The sequence below is a fragment of the Plectropomus leopardus genome, chromosome 13 (assembly GCF_026936395.1).
Source record: "Plectropomus leopardus strain MGB_pleo_1.0 chromosome 13, ASM2693639v1, whole genome shotgun sequence".
Classification (NCBI taxonomy): domain Eukaryota; kingdom Metazoa; phylum Chordata; class Actinopteri; order Perciformes; family Serranidae; genus Plectropomus; species Plectropomus leopardus.
This window is the reverse complement of record NC_142188.1, coordinates 28,777,241-28,799,590: the sequence shown is the minus strand read 5'-3', so window position 1 is coordinate 28,799,590 and position 22,350 is coordinate 28,777,241. Positions and strand designations below refer to the sequence as shown.

General features: G+C 39.9%; 1 protein-coding gene across 1 annotated transcript in view; it reads right to left on the bottom strand.

Moving 5' to 3' along the window:
• Positions 1-1,968: 1,968 nt before the first annotated feature.
• stk32c (serine/threonine kinase 32C) overlaps positions 1,969-22,350 on the bottom strand; it is a 92,126-nt gene continuing 71,744 nt past the window's right edge. Inside the window, exons 5-12 of the mRNA XM_042502350.2 lie at positions 20,530-20,567; positions 18,760-18,849; positions 17,407-17,510; positions 17,167-17,283; positions 14,171-14,296; positions 13,683-13,811; positions 9,453-9,520; positions 1,969-7,202 (exon numbers count right to left, since the gene is read on the bottom strand). Of these exons, the coding sequence (XP_042358284.2) occupies positions 7,013-7,202; positions 9,453-9,520; positions 13,683-13,811; positions 14,171-14,296; positions 17,167-17,283; positions 17,407-17,510; positions 18,760-18,849; positions 20,530-20,567 (862 nt within the window). The 3' untranslated portion in view covers positions 1,969-7,012. The remainder of the gene's footprint in view (positions 7,203-9,452; positions 9,521-13,682; positions 13,812-14,170; positions 14,297-17,166; positions 17,284-17,406; positions 17,511-18,759; positions 18,850-20,529; positions 20,568-22,350) is intronic.

The following is a 22,350-nucleotide window of genomic DNA, read 5'->3' as shown; positions in this document are numbered from 1 at the left end:
GGAGGCCAAGCTTTTCTGCATTATTTCCTGATATTAATCCTGTAACAACCTAATCTCTTTTCAAGTCTTAGCTTCTTGCCCTTGCAGTCAGTAGTGGCACAGCTCATGTTTACAATGTGATTCAAAGAGATTAATTCACTTTGGACATGTCCATTATAAATTAATTTATACCCCTGCTGTTCATCGCCCTCTACTGTCTGCAGACAAACTGTGCCCTTAATGCTGTATCCCAATGAGTAATTCATCAATATAAAGAGAGTCTTCACATAAAACTGGGCCATCTTTACAGTGGAAAGACTAAAATACCTGTTGAATACTTGGTGGTGAAAACTTGAAATAAACAGAGAGAAAACAGAACAAAAGAAAACTTTTGCTCAAGAGGGGGGAAACTTGCAACTACCAGAATATGCTGCAACTACACCAGATGAATAAATGCTCTGCTGGTGGGTGTCATGATGTGACCCTGTCTGTTCAACACAATGGCTGCCAGCTGGCGACAATCACATATTATAGTTAAACAGTAAGCTAAAATATGTTTCTCGAAACATTTTAGGAGGCAAACAGGCAGTGCAGTGATCTTGCTTTATATTAGATTCACACCGCACCTTGCTATGACGACAGCAGCACATATAGATGCAGCAGCCGGTAGCTCTGCAAATCCTTGCTACGATTTTGTTATATTTGTCTATTTTTTTTGATACCATGGCCCCTTCTGCTGAAGCAGGACTTTTCTACTTTAGAGTTGCACTGAACATCTGAAGAAGTTGTGTGGGGTTTGGACTGAATGCAGCAGACTGCAAGAGGATCTCCACCAGTGGCCTGTGCTGACCGGCAAGTCAGACCCGAAGGGAGAAACAAAACTGAAGGCACCAGATGAAGAGAGGGAGGAGAGCCAGTATCTGGGCGAGGCTGACCTGACTTGGACCGACAGCTGTTCCTCTACCAAGACTTCTTCTGTCTAATGTCCGCTCGCAGGAGAAAAAAGTGGATGCAAATAAGGCTCATTAAGCAATGTTTTTTCAACACCATGGCCCTTTCTGCTGAAGCACGACTTTTCTACAATAGAGTGGCAGTTATCAGCATCGGGAAAAGTTGTGTGGGGCTTGGACTAAATGCAGCAGATCACGAGAGGGTCCCCACCAACGGCATACGCAAACAAGCCGGACGGACTGGAGGGGAGAAACGAAACTTAAAGTGCCGGATAAAAGGAGGGAGAAGAGGCGGTATCACAGTGAGGCTGGCCTGACTCGGAGCGAGAGCTGCTCCTCTACCAAGCCTCCTTCTGTCTAGTGTCTGATCGCAGGAGAGTGACGTGGATGAGATGTGATTTGGGCTCACTCAGCAACAGGAGATCTGGGACCGCTCTGCTCACATCTTCACAGAGACATGGTTAACACCTGACATCCCGGATCAAGCTGCTGTACTGGATGGACTGACCTTGTGGGGGCCATTTGGACACAAGACTCTGATGCAAGTTAAAAAAATGCACTGCAGGAGTTGAACGATGCCATCAGCTGCAACATCACCAAGCAACCGGATGGAATCTTCATAGCAGACTAGCTGCTGATTTTAATCAACTCAACCTTCAACTGCAAAGATGTAGCAGGATCAAGGGTAATTGTAATTTCGCTTTTTAAACTTTGTTTAGAAAATGAACATTAAAGTTTGAGAGAAAGAGAGAGAGAGAGAAAGAGACAGAGAGAGAGAGAGACCTGCTTTTATACTCTTTGTGTCCACGGTGGCGGGCAATATAAAAATGTGGAAGTACAGACTTGTTAGAGAAACAGCCCGAGAGCCGGCAATGGTGTAATTTACTTAGAAGGGGGAGGAGCAAAATCTGGGGACTGGTAAGATGGAGGGAAATCTACCACAGTTCATTTGCAAATACTATCCACGATATTTTGATACAAATTTGGTCAAAAACTGTATCCCTTTATGTGGGAATCACAAAGACACAGACACGCCAAATTACTGGAAGGAGATTTATTTCTTTATCAAAGCAGTTAAAGCAGCATTTTTTTAAACACACGGAGCAGTTTCAGTTGGTACAGTAACAAGGCTTTTCACTGACTCCCCGTAAAAATCCTGCAGCACAATAACATTATGCAAAATAGGATCACAAGGAGGAAAAAGAGTGGCATAAATCACATTTTCTCCTTCGGTTGTTTTCTCAACAGGGCACTGAGTTTCAGACTGTTATCCACAGAGTTAAGACATCTACAGTATGGTACGCCTTGACAGCATCCATCGGAAAAACGGCTGAATAGGAGACATGCTGTTGCTGGTCAAAACACTAGCACAATGCCTTTTTTTTAAAAACACCTAACGGCATCCAGAACATTAACACACAAAGAAACATGTCGGGAGGTATTGCAAGCACAGTCCAATTAGGAGTGATCACCGATATCAAGGAACAAATGCCAAAACTGTAGATTAGTATTGTAACTTAGAGAAAAGCTACACTTAAATTAACTGTCAAAACCAGTTATTATCATTTACAAATGACTAACATATAATTACACATCCACTTCAAGCCTATGTTGGTTTCGGATGGTGTGTAGACTGATTTAATGAGTCTGAGAAATAACTGAGATTCCTACCAAATGGAGACATTCTGTGTTTTAATAATGCAGCAAATTCTTTGTTGGGGTGAAGTGAAGAACCTGCCCCAGTTCCAAATATTCTTCCTTTGCTGCACAGTCAATAACGCAACACTTAACCCACAACAGAGCATCACACATACAACTGCTGACCTTATTCCACTCATCCAGCAAGGGTACGAGCCTGAATACTTGAACAAAGCGTTAAGACAACCTACAGGATGCCAGAAGGTACTGCATATCATCTAAAAATATCATGCCGTCCATATAACACTTGGATTATACGATTTTGTACAGTTTAAAGTTCACAAAAGTCACTGTCCAGAAACAGTCACGCAGGCCAGTTATACTCTGATTTTGGACTGTGTCTATATTCAGGTGAGCTATTACCAAAAGCTTGTGCATGCACAAATCAGCCAGTAAGGCTCAAGCTCCAGGCTTTGGCAAAAACAGGCTTATACTGTAAAGGTACATGCAAAAAGAAGCGCAGGGCTCGAGACTATTAAATTCACCGTATATTTTGGCCGACTTGGAAGATGCCACTTTCTATCCCTTAAAAGAAGCTTCTTATTCTTATTGTAATGTAAGGTGTTTTTAAGAACATAAGAACATTTTGAGTAATGTGCTTATTTGTTTACTTTCAGAGAGTGAGATGAGAAGATGGACACCACTCCAATGTGTGTTAAGTATGAGGCTGCAGCTATGAGGCCATTAGCCTAGCTTAACATTAAGACTGAAACCAGATGGGCAACTGCGACCTGCAAGAGGATGAGGTTGCATGGCTAACCTGTTCTCATTCCAAGGGCGTCAAATGTGCCAGTCACATCAGTGGCCCTCAACCTCTGATACTGACGTACAAGGCACCCTTTAGCATCTGTATGAGACGCGCTGGGCTTTCAACTTACTCCATCCATGGCAATTACAAGGACAAAAAAATCCAAGTAGGTGGATGGACCAAACATACACAGGACTTTTACTCAGGAGCCTGACGTTTGTGTCTTGTGTGAAACTCAAAGTAAACTTTGTGCGTTTTTTTTTCCCCTCTGGTGACATATTCAACATCAAATCAGTTTGTATTTCCTATTTTGTATCTGTATTTGTTTTTCTTATTGCAATTCATATAAAGTGTCTTCCTGGAAAAGCGCTAAATAAGTCCTTTCCATTATTACTATTATTATTATTATCACATGATATCTGTGGCATGAGTATGTCATATGACATACTTGTTAATTTAAAATTACATAACAAACATACTTATTTGAACCCAAACCATGATCTTCTTTCTTGAGTTAACCATGTACTTTTATTGGCTAATCTAAAGTAGTTTTGATGATGAAACCTAAGTTTGACATTAGGATGAAAGTATATTTTGAAAGACATTACAGGATGTAACAAGCGAACATTGACATGGACACAGACATGTCCAAAACTGATGCAAGAGGGATACCTGGAATGTCATAGTTTGAAGTGTTGGGCTGACCAAGCTGCTGTATTTGATGAGTTGAGAGAGAACATGTTGAAATGGTGAGCACTGATGGTAATTGTCTAATAATTGACTGCCTGTCAACATGCGTTTGCATGCCAGACGAGCGTTAATATAGATCCCAGAGCTTGTCTTGGCAAGTCCCAGCCTACTGTGCTGTGACTGACTAGTACTACATGACCCCTTTGCCCTAACCCTAACCATCTCCAACCTCAAGGCATCGATGGGACGAGTACTTGCCAATCACAGTACTGTAGGACAGGACTTGCCAACAAAAGCATGCCAGGCGACCACCATTGGCCAAGGTATTGTGCCAGTCAGTCAACTGAATGCAGAGACCAAACACCTATGAAACCTAGTTAGCCACGTTCACACCACCTGTTCAAGGCGGGAATATCATGCCGATATGCCGCCTCACATTTCTGTTTATAACGTCTGATCACAGAAAGGGGGGGGCGAGAGTGGTCTCGCCTCTGAGCCGGGATAGGAGGCAGTAACAGTGCTGTAACAAGGTCTGTGTAAAATGAAAGCCAGAAACACATTTGAATATGTGTCAGAAGTGTGACATTTTGGCGATGTGTGCAAACCACCGTGGGAGATTTAAAAAGCAGCTATTAGCATAGCAGCTACGTTAAAGAAGAATAACAGCGGCTGTAAATTTCCACAAATTGGGAAAACAATGAGATTTGGGAGCTCCTCACCCTCTGAGCAGAGGACAAAATCAGCCATATCAGAGAAGGTAAACAATTGTGATTGACATATTATGCATTTGATACTGTCTAGAAAGTGCAACCAATGTATTTATTATATGTCACGCTAGAGGCGTACGCTCATGTGTTATATGTCAGGCTCTTCATGCCTCTTTGATCACGGGAGCGGGATGATGCTGCCATCATTTGATTCTTTGTAAAAGCAGCTTATGTTTTAACTGTGGTTTTGTAATGTAATTGTGACAGTGTGACGTCACAATAAGTGAAGACCACACTGTATGTAAATGTAGCTTACTGATGTCCTTGACGACCTGTCTTTGACCAGCGCCTTTCAGCTCACAAATGAACTTCATGAACTGAATTTTTCATCCAGGGCTTCTATGCAGCATAACTGGAAATTCACTACGCCACAGCTGTAAAAACAAAACAAAACAAAAAACAACTTTAGGGGGTTTTGGTAATTAATTAAAATCTTTGACAGAGCCAGGCTAGCTGCTTTTCCCCCGATTTCAGTTTTTATGCTAAGCTAGGCTAATTGCTTCACAGCTCCAGCAGCTCCATACTTAATGCACAAATATGAGATAGGCATCAGTCTTCTCATAAATCATCTAGTCAACAATAGGCATATTTACCCAAATATTACTTTAAGCCCCCCCCCTTTACCTGAAATAGATACTTTATACATAATCACAATATGATTGTATAAATAATAGTATTTTCACTTGCAGAAGGAACACTGACTCTATGTTATACCGGGAAAAAGAGACACACACTCACACATTCAAAGTTCCTTAGAAATGGTTATGCAAATGGTAGAAAAGCTTTGGCATATTTTGCCTACAAGTTGTGCCTGCACACTTGGAAAGAAGAGCGGAACGAAGCAGTGTGAAGCTTCACGCGGCTCTTCCTTTAGTTTTTATGTCGCAGTCCCACATAAAACTGTGGTGAGTTTTATTACCTACACTGTATGCTATTTACACGGTTTTCATTTTATTAGGCCTTAGGGTTTTAAGGTGAACGTTTGCTACATGTTCCCAGGTGTTCAGACTGAGATTAACGACGCCACCTTAAATGTGTCGCTATGACAGTAATAGACTAGCTCGTGTGCACAATTTGAAGTACCGACAGGGCACAGCTACACGTTTAAGTACCGCCCCGAAACAAGCTCTACAGGGAGATGATCTTTATACTAACCAAGCACTTAAAGAGATGATGGTGAAGGAAACTTTCTAATAGATTCTTAAAAGATGTGATTGTGGCTGATTGGCATTTACAGTAATCCCCAGAGCAGAGTGTGTGAATGCTCTATGAGTCAGAGCTAAAATACTACATCTCGGTAACCATTACACACAGTGACAAGCGAAACCTTTCATTCTAATTGCTGTACTGATTCCCTGTTAATAACAGTACCTTATCATCCTAAAAAAAAGCTGGGAAAAATAATAAAACACTTAAAGAGGGAACTAACATTCTGACCTATAACACATCCATGGCTACGATGAGATCAACGAATACTGATTATCATCAACAGGCACCACTTTAAACAGGTTTACAACATGAAACCAGCCACAATTCTCGGCTGGCTGAAAACAGCCTTGAACACTTACTGCAAATGTGTCTCAGAGAGGTGTTGCAACAGGAGGACGGTGCTCCGGGAGAAATAACTGTTCTGAATTAGGGCACACATTACATGAGAGAGGCTGCAGGGGGAGAGTGAACTGAAGACACAGGCAATAACATAAACTGAGTGCCTGTGCGTGCTGAATAATTCAGTCGTCCCCATCAGATCTTGAAACAGGAAGGCTGAGAGGGGAGGCGTCTCCACCAAAAACAAACACCAAACCCCCGAAAACCGTGGACTGCTATTGCTCGGGATGTCATCATGCTCGTGGAGCTTTCTGTACACCTCCTAGTAAGTGATGCCTTATTTGTCATGCTATACTGTAACATTGCATAGAAGTTAGAGCTTACTCTAGGGCGGATGGGTACAGTAGGCGGGGACTCTCTGGTGATCTGCTTCATTCATGCCCTACCAGGTGGATGCTACAGAAAAAAAAAAAAGGAAATGGTGGGAGCCATTTTGGGTCCTGCTGCGCGTTCAGTCGCTCCGCTCCTGGCTACAACAGAGGAGAGAGGTGAGAATGTATCTAATTGGCATGGCACAAACACTGCAGCGGCCAGAGAGACACCTGCGACCGTCACTGTGAGGCGATGAGGCGCTAGCAGCTGCCGGGGGAGGAGCAGACTGAGCCGCACATGCTCAGTTTGGAGGAGGACTCGGGCTCCGGCTCGGGTTCTGGCTCGAGGGCATCATCATCAGTGGCCCCGGCCTCGACTTCTCCATCCCCGTCTCCGCTGGCATCATCGCCCCCAGCCTCTGACTGACCCTCCTCCTGACGCCTTTTCAATCTGAGAGACAGACACAGAAGCAATCATAAAACCTGTATATGCATACATACACCATGTTTTTAACCTTTAGTCAACTTAACCTTTAGGTTAAAAATATTTTTTTTTGTTTAAAGAAAACTACCAGAAAATCAGCACAAAAAATAAACGGTGTAGTACAAAAACTAAACTAAACGAAAAAAGGAATATGACCTGAAAATAAAGGTCAAAGATATAATTATTGTGTTAAATAATTTTAAATGCATAACTATGATATTCAGAAATATAGTTCTCTGTAAACTTCCCCCAGCTTTAAGTTTTAAAAAAAAAATCTAAATCTACCAATCTTGCAATTTTTGGAACATTTCTTGCCAATTTGCTCAAAGCCTTTACCAAACTAAATTGCTCAGGGTTCAAAGGTTTAAATTCTTGTGAAAGGCATCTGCATGTAGCACAAGTAAAGATGTCCATCCAGGTTTCAGAGGGTTACCCCTTTCTGGATAAACAGGAAGGTAAAACTTCCATATGTTCCTATCCTCCGAGCACATCTGGTCCTCAGAAAAGAGCTAAAATGAAACAGAAAGAAACAGCAAGTGGTTTAATGTAATGAATGTAATAAGAAGCCTGGAGACTATTATATAGTAGGGTGCTTGTCTGCTGTGCATAATTCTAGATATCATGTCCTCCATTATAAATAGAAATAGACTGCCATTAATTAGAGCAAAAGGATATAATAAGACATTTGCGAAACAGAAGGATTTCAGTAACACTGCAGTGGCAGGACCCAGTCAATAATAAATGAGGCAATAATTTAGAGCAGTACTGAACCAATACCCCTCCTCTGACATAGCAGAAAGGACACATATTCAATGATAAATGGACCTCTTAGTCTATATTTATGATGTGCTGTATATTTTACCGACATACAGAAAAGATTAGATGCATAATGTTTAGCAATGGCAGGGTGGGTTCTTAAAAACCTTCTGTCATCTATGATTTACATATCCCAGTCACTTCATTAGAGAGGCTTGGCTGTCTCTCCGGTTTGGAATAATGTGCGATCCTCTCCTGTATGCTTAACGCCTTCCTCTACCAGATGCACTGCACTATGTTTTATATCCAACATAAATTAGAACTGGACGTGCCTACAAGTTTTTAACTCTCCTGACTTTCTCAGAGATTTTGCACAGCAGTCACACATCAGGGTTTGTTCAGTATTAGCTCCACTTTGGTCCCAGTCATGGGTTAAATGCAGGTGGCAGTGAAGGACATGTTTACTTCCAACTCTTTATCACAGCAAAAGCATTATTTGTGAACCTTTGGAGTGGATTTTAAGAGGAAAACTACCTTTTCACTAGACCTGACGATTATTTCTAGCAATAATTATAACTTGGTACTCATAACTTGGCAGAGTACTGCTGAGGTCTGGGAACACAGAGATAAAGTCAATAAAGTTAGATGGTTCAAGAAGCATAAGTGGTCAGACGATCACACAGGTAATGATCAAAACTCCTGGGTTAGCCAGAGAATGAAACATTATTCAGAAAACTTAAAATACTATTCTCTCTTTGCACAATAGTGTATGATGGTGTAATAGGGCCACTGTAGGTTAAAAAAAAGTGATTTGGTAGATGGGGATATGATTATGCAGAATTATGCAAAATGAAGATATTCTCTAAGATTAAAGCAGTAAATTCAGAAGGAAAACTCACAAATTTATTACAAAGAACTGAATATTCTTTGAGAATGTACAATAAACATTCAACCCCGTCCACGTTTCTTTTTTTTAAAACCTGTCTCTTTAATTGTAGTTCTGCAGTCGCAGTTTGATTGCCTTTGCATGGTCATCATATTATCCAAATATTAATTGACTGAAAAACACAATACACTATAAAGATTAGTATGCAGTATGCATTTGGGACATAGCAATAGTTTTCCTTTGCACAAAGGGATAATTAGCAATATTGCTGATGTCAAACTGTTGGTTTGTTAAAATTATGTACAATTGTCTGAAGAGATGTTTCCTGCCCTGTTTAATTTGTTAGATACAAAAAGATACAAAAGTAAAAACTTGCTATGTTGCATTACAGTTGAGAAAACGCTCAGCAAATCTGAAGAAATGGTAATGATTCTGACAATATTTTGCTTTTTGCATTTGGTCCAGCAGGATGCAAACTTTCTCTCTGTGCTGGTGCATCACTGCTGAATGACAAAACAGAAAAGTCTGCTTTTAGCTCGTGTTAGAGATGGTCTGCTGCTCTCGTGTTCCCTTACTTCTCACGGTTGAAGATCATGAACTCTTGCTGCACCACTTCAAGGCACTCCTGTAGGTAGTCATTCTCCTGCAGGCAGGCAACAGGGCAAAACATCGTCATCATCATCGTGGTCTTCCACATCAACATCAACCTCGTTATCATCATTAAGAACTGCACGTAAAACTTTGCGTCAACTTGAATCCATCAGCTGCCTGACCTCTGAGGTGAAAATGTCTCTTTGCTCATTTCCTTTTTATCCTCCGTTGCTCTTTTTTAAACAAGTCATGAATTGTTTGTGAGCCCTCCTCAAATTGGATGTTTGGCCCGAGACAAAAATAGAAGCTCATATTTCCGAAAAGCACTTGAGGCCATGACAACAGCAGTGAAGGCTTCATAATTTAATAATCTTGGTAATAACGGAGTATGGGCACACGCGAGCAGCCACGCACACGTATGTGCTACACACTCGCACAGACACCGAGTCTCCTAACCCTGCTATTGTTGGAGGTGCACACTCCTTGCACACGCTGATCGACAGTGATAACACGTGACACATGCACGTCTGCAAACGCACGCACACACACACACACACACACACACACACACACACACACACACACACACACACACACACACACACACACACACACACACACAGAGGTCTGACGTTAATAACACTGATGTCATGATGACTGTCTGATGAGAACAGGCTGTTTCTCATAAATACAGAGAGGATATCTCCTGTCTGTGGTAAATAATGTCTCAATCAAACATAACAAGGCAGAAGAGACAGACAGACAAACTCCGGTACTGTTCTGGTCTCAGTATACACAGAGGACATCAAAATACGTGAGCGTGGCATCAATCTTTTCATCTAACTCTCAGCAAGATATTGAATGCGTATTTCTAAACCTTTAAGATACTTATCGAGACCATAATGTTTTAGCCATAAGGATTAATCAATAATGAAATGGTTAGATTAAGCCATTAGTATTTACTACTTTAAAAAAAAAATAGACTTCATCCTAGTGGGGAAAAGAACATTAAAGGGTGCATCAGTGTCAATGTTCTAAAACAAAAGAATTAAAGATGTCTTCATATTAAAAATGACACATTTTGTGTAGAAATAAATTACATAATTAATCATGATAAAGCCTTCAACAGTTAATATTCAGCTGGAGCCAGTAACTGATCAGTTTAGCTTAGCATAAAGGCTAAAGACAGTGGAAACCAGCTAGCCTGGGTTTATCCAAAGGTAGCAAAAATCTTCATAGCAGTGCCATAAAAGCTCATCAATTTCTACAAGGTATCTCTGAACCAGTGTAAAAATGATTGGACTGAGCCGAAAATTTGAATGTGACAAGTATCCAGTATGGATAATGTACTTTTTACAAGTTCTAGTATCAGCTGAGTAAAATGTGTCAGTCAGTGATGAAGGAAAAACCTCAGTTGGGTAGCTGTGTTTAAACCATCTGAAGCACAGTCCTGATGTTTTAATAGTTTTCAAAACAAAAACAAAAAACTATAGCATCTTCTGATGCTATAGTTTTATCAATTATCAGTTTCAAGTTCTATCAATTTCAGGCTTAAATTGACCCATTTCTGGTTTAACTGCTTCCTGTTCCGAGTACAGATATGGATACAGATCATTTAGTTGATTGACCAGATACAGATAATGGTGTGCTTGCTAATCTAACAGGATCTTACTGCTCTCAGTCAAGACATAGTACAGCATATAACCCCCTGTAAAGGGGTGTATTGCTGTTTCTAAACTTTGTTTAGTATGGCTTTGGCAAACAATCTTTCATCCTAAGTTAACAGGCTGCTAGCTCCAGCTATTTAAAAAAAACAGAAACACATGAGAGTGGTTCTGAACTTTTATCTAACTCTAGGCAAGAAAACAAAAAAAGCAAATTTCCTAAAACAACATTTTCTTAAATGTCAAAATCCTCACGTTTTGGTATAATAATTGTTACTTTTACAATACCCTAGTGTATTCTTCTTATTTTCATCTGTTCAGAGTAGAGCAAAATGTACTGAAACATCCTCATATAATGGCTCGTGTGATATCTTACAAAATATGCACATGGTTGGTAGGATATATTATGAATTGGTGCCCTAACCGGTTGGGTTAACTTTAGGAAAAGAATCATGGGTGAGCTTACGTACATACATAACATTATCGATAACATAACGCAACGCTGACTCATAGTTTTACACAGGACACAAACCAGTCTTTTAGGTGAAAGTCCTGTGTTTGTTTGATTGATCCACCACCCCACACTGACTCTGTCACTCTTTATACTAAGTCACCTGACTTCCTCATTTGCTCCAGTCATACAGCCTAATGGAGGACAGCCTGCAGCACATTGGTCACTTGATCACAGCTTCCTGGCTCATGGTTACATGGGTTGTATACAAATTATAGTGCAATTTTATTTTTGTACTTATACCAACATTTAAGAGAACAGCCTGAATAAACAGTGTGACAGCAAAAGAGAGACTACTGTGGGAATATTTATGATCTAAAAAGATTTAACTGATCAGTGTACTTACAAGATGCCTGCGGCCAGCGTGCTTGTACAGTAAATCTCTCTTTATATTCGCTACTACAATTAGCTCCTTTTTTTCTGCTGAGCTGAAATAATTCACCACAGCTGAAGAAGAAAGATGCTGGGATTTGGCCCTGCTCCCATCTAAAAATATGCACTTTTGACGGGAACTGACAGACCGGAGACTAAGGTAAACCTGAGCAGCATTGTTATCCAAGACTGGCCTTGCCTCTTCATTTGTACAGTATCCATGTTTTCCACGCCTACGCCTGCAGGTTATAATTTGCTCAGACACATGTGCCTGTGTCCTCTCCATAATCATTTGCTTTTAGCACCTACATACTGAAAATAACACTAATCTGATCTGCACAAAGCTACAAAGATCATATTAACAGGGAAACAGTAAATTACAGCATCGTATAACGACAAATAACTATTTTAAATGTAGCAAAAGCTAAAAATAGCACTCTTCATCATCAGAGGGAATAAAGGCACTTAACAGATGCAGTGACATCTTGAATTCCACCTTCATCCTCACAGCTCCTAAATTCTCCTCCTCAGCAGAACATGTTTTTAATGCTGGAGTTATGCAGCATTTCACGAGTTTATCTCTTGAATCTAAAGCTTAAATATGAAAGATGGTGCAGATTATTAGCTAATCTGAGGAATGTGACCTGTCTATAAATGATTTTTGTTAAGAGACACAGGTACATGTACACACAAGCCCCTTTAACACTGCCTGTTCAGAGCACAAATATAATGCTGTTATGGCGCCTCGTCGTTCAGTATAAAAGGTACAATAATGGAATTGTGGGGGGGGCTCTCGCCGTTAAGCTGCCATGGGAGGTAGCAGGTTGCTGCTAACTGGAGAGGCGGAGGAACAGAATTATGGGCAGCCTGGTTGGAACATTTTGATGATGTGTTATACATGCGACCCTCCACAGACTCAAGAAGTAGCTGTCAGCAGCTAATTCAAATTAGAAAAACAGTGGTCTTAAATGTCCGCAAATTGGGAAAACAATGAAATATGGGAGCTCCCTGCCCTCTGAGGAGATGATACGATCGGCTGCCATATAGCAAAGAAGGTAAATGATTGTTATTATTATGTTTTTCCAGTGATACTTTTTAGAAAGAGCTGCTGATGCATATTTTTTATGTTACATTGGAGGCTGATGCTATCGTGTAACATCTGACACCCGTGATGCCTGTTTGGATTCCACGATGCCGGCATGTTGTCTAAAATCAAACACTGAAATGGAATGATGCTTCTGTCACTTGGTTCTGTGTAAAAATACAAAAGAGGCATTAAGAAGGGACTTTGTGGTGGCCCTAAAGCACAGTCTTTGTGTAAAAAGGGCTACAGAGTGCTCCTGTAGTTTTGGTTTTTAAGATAGAATACATTATACCTTGTTTTTTATTGACTGTCTAATTTCATTTTACATTTTTTAAACATTTTTTCATTTCTCAGGTCTGTTGTAGAATACTAGTCTCTATTTTAAAAAAGTTTGCTGAAATGTGAAAAAAATGAAGATCAGAGATTGAAAAACAGCATAAAACTTTAATCTAAATCTATTATCATTGTGTTATATGTAAATCAAACCACACTATACGGAGTTGAGCTCAGAGGCATTACAGACACTGTTATTGTAAAACTGCAGTATAACCAGCAGCTCTGTGCAGAGGATGCTGTCACTCACAGACTGCGAATCCTTGCTGTTGTCTCGAGACCGGTTCTTGGCCAGCCTCTTCTTCTTCTTGTGAAGCGGACGCGACTCCAGAATCATCTCCTCCAGCTCAAAGGTGGGATCGCAGTGGAGGCGACCTTTCTGCAGAAGGGAGACACACACAAGATAATTGGAAACAAAAACATTCACACTCAGTGTCATAAATCAGCTGCAGTATACACAGCCACAGAGCGTACAATGCACAGCACACACTGAACTGAACGCACTGATTAACACACGTGAATGCACTACCCTGCACACAGTAATGTACTGCAAATCCACACACTATAGAGAAATACCATGAAGGAGCTGCATTCATTTTCCTTTGCATTATTTAGTTGCTACACATGCTCATTACGATCAGCAAACACGGAGGAGTGCCGCTGTGTGCTTCTAAGTGTTTATTGGATGTGTGTGTGCGTGTGTGTGTGTGTGTCCGTATCTGATCGCTTCACACTAACATTAGGAACAAATCCGGCCTCCATCTTCTTCTCGTACACGGCATCCCAATTGACGTCAGCGAGGTAGGGAGATGTCTGCATGTCAGACAGGCTGGAGAAACGATGCTCTGGGTTCACTGTCAGTAGCTGCACGGAAAGGATACACACACACACACACACACACACACACACACACACACACACACACACACACACACACACACACAGCAATGTCACCTACATCATGTCACCTTCCCGAGTAGCAATATCACCTTCACAACTTCTCTCCTCTCTCCTCACTCACAGCCAGACTCTCCTTTTTGGGAGGTGAAATAAACTTGACATCTTATGGGTGAAAAACAAATACCCGTTAGTTTCTTTCCTTCTTATCGTGCATGTTTTAAAGAACAGTTCACAAAAAAGGATTGCAGCTGGTGTGTGTGTGGCTGGGTTAGGTGAAGTGAACATAACAAGAAGCCAAAAATATTCTTTTAAATTTGTAATCCTCCCTGGCCTCCCTGCACTCTTCTTTCAATTGCATCTTTCCATTAAAACTTCCATATTTAAGATTTTCAGTTCTTATTTACACCAGCTACAGAGCCCCAAAAGTCCCAAAGGGTTATATATATATATATATATGTATATATATATATATATATATATATATATATATATATGTGTGTGTGTGTGTGTCTTGTGCACAAATTAAAAAAGATACTACCTTTCTGGACTTGGTCGATTCATAATTATTTTGACATTTTTGTTTCTCTAGCTAACAGGCGAAATTCAGGCCCCCAGGAAAGCCACTCTTTTTCCCAGTGGCCACTCGCTGTATTGCAGTGAAAAAATTTCCTGGAACACCAAAAGTGTTTTCCACATAGACCACTGTTATAAAAAAGATGTCTGTAAAACTGTTGACAGGGCATCTAGAACTTTACACAAGTTATGACTCTATTTATTATGAAGTTTTAAACCATGGAGCTTTAACAATTGTAAATCCTTCCTTGAGCCGATGTAAAGATTGGTGGCAATGTAAAGTCTATGAGCCGAGCGGGAACTTGTTGGCAGTGCCAGCTGGAGAAACACCACTGTCCATATTCAGCGGGCCACACAACTACATTTTTAGGGCATATACACCAGGCGAGCAACTCCATTGGAATAAAGAGGCGCCATCTTGTCATACAGTATCTAGGTAGGGCTACTGTTATACATCTATGTATTTGATACTAGTTGTTGAGCTTGCTAGCTTGAGTGCCACGGGACACTGTCATGACTTAAAAACTGACATAAAATGCCATAATAGAAATAAAAAAACAATGTTCAAAATAGTAAGTTCTGGAATGAAACTTTGTTACATGAAAAAATAATGAAGTCTAGTAAACCCTGTTATTATAAAATCAGAGTCATAAAAGGCATTTCATATTAATTAGCTAAATTATGATGATTTCTTAAATTATATTACAAATTATTGGTTTGTTTATTATTTATCTTATACAATTTATTCATGTGACTTTTTTTCAGTCCCTCAATTGCTTTATTTACAATGTGTATAATTGTGCTGTTATGGGAGAGATAAATTAGAGCCCTTGCTGATGTACAAACCAACAGGGGGCACTGTTAATCAAATCAGCCACTCATCAGGGTTTGAATCAAAATATTGCAGTGATCTAGACAGATGAACGCCACACATGAGTGGAGTCACTTACTCCGGAGAGGAAATGAAAACTGGTTGTGTTTTTAATGGAATACCATCTGTTTCATTTTTCTCCTCGGGGTAAACACTGGAAACAATAATGCTATGTGGCTTCTGTTGTCATGTTAACTCTCCTCCCATGCTTTATTTTCTTCCTTTGGTCACAGGTTGATTCAGTTTTCTCCTGCAGGGCCCGTTACGTCTGTCTCGGTGGAGTCCAGACATGGTAATCGATCAGCAGCAGAGCGGAAGAGACCAAAGCTCTGTCCAGGACGCTCAGTCACTCAGACACAAAACACATGCACGCTCTCATGCTCACACTTACACTCTGCCAAAAAATATTCCTCTTAACAAGCCACGGTTTTTCATACTTACTCCCAAATCTTGTGTAAAATGACTGAAGAAATACTGCCAGAGGGGATGAGATAATTTGTTTCCAGCACAGTTTCACTTGTTCAGATGACAACACGTTGACACAGAGCAGAAAAAGGTAGACCGTAATTACAGAACAGAAATGTCTGATTCAAGGAAAGTGTTGAGCACATTTATATCCATTTAGCATAAAGGGAATTATCTCATCTTACTGGCAGAATTTCACTTGTAAGAAATATTGAGCCTCAATATGAGGTTAAATCATTTGTTATGATGAATATTATCGACAGGAATACACTGGCTGATACACAACCGTCTCTTCTCTCACCCACTTGCTCCATATCTGTGCTTTCATCCCTCTGATTCCCATCTGTCGTTTCTCTTCTCCTTTGCCCTGAGGGTCTCGCCTCATCTTCCCTCCCTCCAGCTCCAGTCCCCCTTCACTACCTGATCCCTCTGTTTCTGTGGATTCACTGCTTTTTTCTTACCATATATGCACCTCAACATCACCTCTATACCACTGCTCTTCACCCTGTCCCCCCCGCCCCCCCCTTTTAATGCTTTTTTAATTGTCTTACTGATGTAATTTTCTAGTGTGCAAAACTTAATGTATGGTTGATTGTGTTATCCTGAATTGTGTCTGTTATTTTTATTTTGCCATGTGAAGCACTTTGGGCTATGTGTTTGTATAAAAGGTGATATATAAAGAGTTGAGTTGAATTTAAAAAAAATCCTAAAACCTGATTATCATGAGTAATGAAAAGAAGACTGACAAGTTAAATGTTCAGAGGCATCTCAAGTTGTGTTCATTAAATCTAAGCAGCTCTCCACTTCTACTGGCAACCAGCTATCACTCAGTGGGAAAGGCTTCCAGGTTTTAAATTCTGAGGTAAATCCAACTATTTAGATAACAGCACTGAAAGTAAATTATACTCTGTTGTGTCTGGCTTACCTTCCTCAAGAGGGAAACCAGGTCCTTGGGCCAGGCTGGGCTGTACTGGACACTGACTGTACTGAAGAGCTGAATCAGGGACTCCACAGAGTTACTGGCGTGGATGTCGTAGGGCCTCTGGTATAGAAACAAGCAGATGAAAAATAGATAACAAAGAGAAAAGGGAGGGGATGAATGGAGGCAAGAAGTTCAGTTTTGCAACCTAACAAAACAAAAACTCAAATTCCCATGATGCCGTACCCATCCACGCAGCACTTCAAAGATTGTCACCCCTAGTGACCACCAGTCTACTTCAAAGGCGTAGCCCGTGCCTCCACTTACAAAAGACTGGAAGATCTCTGGAGCTGAAAGCACAAACACAGAATCACTTCAGGAGCAGAGGAAGCCTTTCAAACCACTGTCTAAACATGTGGGGAAAAAAAAAAACAAGTGTTGCTTTACAGAACGTGTTGACATTTTGCAAAGCATCACTCGCTTTTTTTAAATTTTTTTGCAGAATGTCAACAGGACCTGTTCACGTTCCCTCAGCTGTGCAGCGTAATCTCAAGATTAGATGGGACATTTTTGCATTTTTTTGCCTCGGCTTTTCATAAATAAACACGAGATCTGTAATTTCTATCATTTAGCTCACACAAGTGCCTCTTTAGTGATGATGAGTGAGAAAAAATATGTTTAGAAGTCTAGCACCTTCTGGCAGCAGTATCTAATTGAACACAGTGTATATGCTGTAAGCTTGCTTACAATTAACCAGTCCAATTTTACTGAGGTTGTTATCCACCTACTAATGTCAGGAACAGTTTGTGCAAATGTACTGAAGTGTCCCTTTTACGGTGCATTCAAACATATCAGACTACAGACTACAGTTTTCTCACTGTAGCTGAATTTATAGACCATTCTCTCTTATAAGAATATCAATTCTAAATGTAATATAACTCAATTTTCCTTTGCCAAAAAATACAACCCTTTTTTAAAATAATCTTTCTTTTGTCGTTTGAGGATATTTATTTGCAAAAAGCAATAATTAGGATTAATATATTAAGATTACGCATGGTTTAGCTCCTCCTCGTGTCAATTTTAATCACCTTTAAATCTACTGGAACAGACTTACAAGAGGTGCAGCTCTTTTCCTTTAGAGCATCTCGTCTATGGTTAAGGAGTCCCCATCATGTCATTCATGTAAGTGTAATGTGAAGAAATTGTTTATTGAGAACCAACCAGCACTGATTCAAGACTAAGTTTACCTAATTTTGAAATAACTGAACTCATACTGCATCATCTGCTATTTGTTAAATTGTGTTGTTAATTCTTAACTTGTACATGTTTAACTATATTGTGTTGCTTTCTATCTTCATGTTGTTTGTCTTAACCATTGTACATACTATATCTTCATATTGTATTTTTTTATTATTTGAGTTTGCCTTATAACATTAGGCAAGGGACTACCCACAAAAACTAGCTCCCCAGCTAACTCAGCTCCATTTGCTTAAATGTGGATTCATTGTCACTTCTTAAATAAATGACTTACAAACTAAAATTACAAATCAGACATGGCTAAAAAAAGACAATTGTGATGCAGCTGCAGAGTAAAGTTACCCATGTAGGGCTTGGTTCCAGCTAAGGCTGTGGCTCGCTCTCCATCCTTTATTATTGTTGCTATGTTGAAGTCCGTTAGGTGAGCGTGACCTAAAAAGAAGGAACCACAAAATCCATCAAAACTAAAGACATCTAAACTTTGGTATTAATAAATTAATGTCTCTCACAATATACAGAGGAAACTTTAAAGTGTGTTGGAAGAAAAACAACAAAATCTGACATTTCAGTGGTTTTGTGGGTCAGGCAGAAGTCTCTGACTCTTCTGACATTGTTACTGTTGTGAACCATTAGTAGTCTGACGAGTCATTTTTGTGTCCTGCTTGTCATGATGGACTCAATTTTATTGCCGACTGTATACTGTGCACTTAAAAGGTTTTGGCTGTTAGGTAATTTCCACTTTTCCCTGACCACAAAGACACTTAGAAACATGACTACATGCATAGTGTACAGGTAAATGCCAGACAAAAACACATTATGCATTATGGACATATTCATATGTAACCTTTCTTTAATCTAATTTAGATCAGGACCTCTTTTGCAAAGAAACCTGATTACAGAATGAGAAATAAGAACAGCAATAAGACACAAAGTCAGTCATACACACATGTACATCGAAACACTTATCTAAAACCCTTTCAAAAAAGGTCAAAAATGAAAACTTTACGTTTATTTAATGGGATGAAATTTTCAAGTTTAAAGTCTTTCCAAATCAAGTATTTACTGGTGGGGTATCAGGAGTAAACCAGTCCTGGAATCCCCCTGATTTGAAAATGGCCCAGTAGCAAACTGCATCAAGGTGAACTGGGTATGTTAAGCTGCTAATCTCAAGAATAACACATTTTGTCTCATCAGCATTCATTACAAGTTTGAGGATGTCTAAAGAATGTGAAAAGAACACTGTAATCTAGACATGGCTTGAGGTGGAGAGAGGCCATGGTTTATGCAGATGATACAACATTGTGTCATTCGCATAAAAATGGATATCATAAATCTATGGTGGAGTAATTTTATTGTCAAACTATAATGCAAATAATAATGGACCAAGTACAGAACCTTGTGGTTCCCCTTTGATTGCAAGAAGGGAGGTTTGATGTCAGAACATCAGTACTGTACATATCAGCTGTCCTCTTTCACCAAAATATAAATGAACCCAGTTCTGAAACCAGTTATTTAGGCTTTGTCCAGACTGCTAGCCCAAATCTGTTTTTTAACATATCTAGATTCATTGTATTGTATTGCACCCAGATTCATTTTAGAGAGTCTAGCCAGCAAAAAAAAACAAGACATTAAATGTGATTTTTAAAAACTGGATCCAAACTCCATTTGGAGATGGTTAGAAATGCAATTCTTGTGTCTGTCTTTGAGAACAACATGGATGACAAAAGTGCATGGAAAGCTGAAATCTATATTAAACATTAGCGACTTCAATTATTAAGAGGGTAAAATGATGGACCTCCATATCTCATGCTTCCACATTGGAAAGTCGTGTTATCAGCATATCTTTGTAAGTATTGGGGCCTACCTCGTTACCACAGCAACATGTGCAGGTAGGTTGTAAACTCTGGACAAACAAATCTAATCTGATCACTTGCAAATATCAGCATGTATAGTTTGTCTGAAAGTTCTGATCTGACCTGATTTGCCCGCTGTCTGAACATAGCCTTGTTTTTCCGTTCCTATCCAAGTAAGCTAAAATCAATGCTGAGTATTATGAAACCCATGTTTGCTGCACAAACACTCATACATAAAGCAAACAGTTCACATCCTTACCTTGCTCATCCAACAGGATATTGTCTGGCTTGACGTCTCTAAAGGAGACAATGAGAGACACACAAGGATTTGCCACATAAATTACCTTAATACAGAAAAACAACCTAATTTTAGGCATTTGCACCATCGTAGACATTGCAAACAATAGTCCGATTGCTATAAATTGCAAACAAAGTAATACACCTGCACATACATACACTGCTGCAATGAGATTATTAGTATTCTGCTGCATCAAGATACATACTATACAGCTGGTGGTGCTAATTTCCCAGTCAGGAGCTAGAATAGTAAGGAATTACACCTTAACAGACTTTATATGGTGAAAAGCAATGTTGAGGATGGAAATTGGTCCCAGCAGATTTGATGTTTGCATTTATGATTATTTTTTTTTCTCTTCTGCTGAGGTTTCAGTGGACATTTAAGTTGCATACGTCATGTATGTTATTATTTAATAAATCTGCTTTTCATTGCACTTTAACATTTACTATCAATACATCAACTTTTCCACCTTAGCCAAGCATAAAAACTAGTTTGTTATATTTTAACTTTTTAACTTTTTTTTCTAATTTGTATTGTTTTCCAATCAGTTTTTTTTAATGCCAGAATTTTTATGCCCCAGTTAAGAAATAGGTGAATGGAAACATTTATTCAATTGTTGTAGATATTAAAAGTGTTTTAGATTCAGGGCATTTGCTAAATGCCTGTAGCAGTGCCTAAACTCCTATAGTTTGTGGTCACGACTGGGATTAGATGTGTACAGTATGTGTGGATGTGAAAATCTGTAGGAGGTGTTTGTAGGCTGATGCATGTGTGAATTACTGTACATGTTGGTGCAACATGTTAAGCATGTGTGTGTGTCTTTGAGAGAAATGTTTTAATTTCCTGCATTTCAAATTTTGCCAGAGTGCATGAGAACACAACCACCACCGATCCCCCTGGGGGCTCTCGCAGGTTTGTCTGCACATGCTTATTACACAGAGCACCCATGCACACTCACACCCGTGCGCACACACATCTCTACATTTCCCAGTCCCTCTAAGCCCTCCACAGGCAATTAACGGAGCGCACACAGCTTATTTAATTTTGCCTTACATCACGCTGGTGTGGAGAATACACATGGTCCACAGAGAGAATCCACACTTCCCATAGGACGCAACTGCTCACTGTGCAACGCTAAACTGATGCTAATATCATCTGCCAAAATTCTTGAGGGGAGTGGCGGAGGCGGTGGGGGTGTCTGATCCAGCAGTACAAGGCTTGAGGGAAATACTTACATGTTCAGAGGAGGAATCCTGATATAAGTGCCAGCTACAGCACCACACCGTTTTGTTTGATGTACAAAATTCACTGAACGTTTCATTCGTTTTGCAGTAAACACGGAAACCTCCTGTGTGAGCAGTTTTAACATGTTGTGTGCATTATGAAGACAAATGACGGTCTGCGCAGAGAGGAAACAGAAGAAGGGAGAGGAGAAAGGAAAAAAAAGACTCTGCACTTTTACTTCCCTTCTTCTCATAGGACCAATTTTACCTCCTTGGGCATGGTGGCAGATGACAGTTGCTAGGAGACCAGAGACCCTTCTTCCTTCACTTGGTGCAACAAAATAATTGTATAGTATTCTCCTGTCAAAAACTTACAGCGTGGAACAAAATTGTAGAGCTGGGAACGGCCATGGATACCCAGGGATTGGATTACAGCTCTGAGAGCAGACACAATTGTGTCAAAGGCAGAACAGTGGATGTCAAGGAGAGCATGAATAAAAAATAAATAAAAAAAAACATTGAAAAAAAGATAAGCAGTATCTGTCACCTATTACTAATG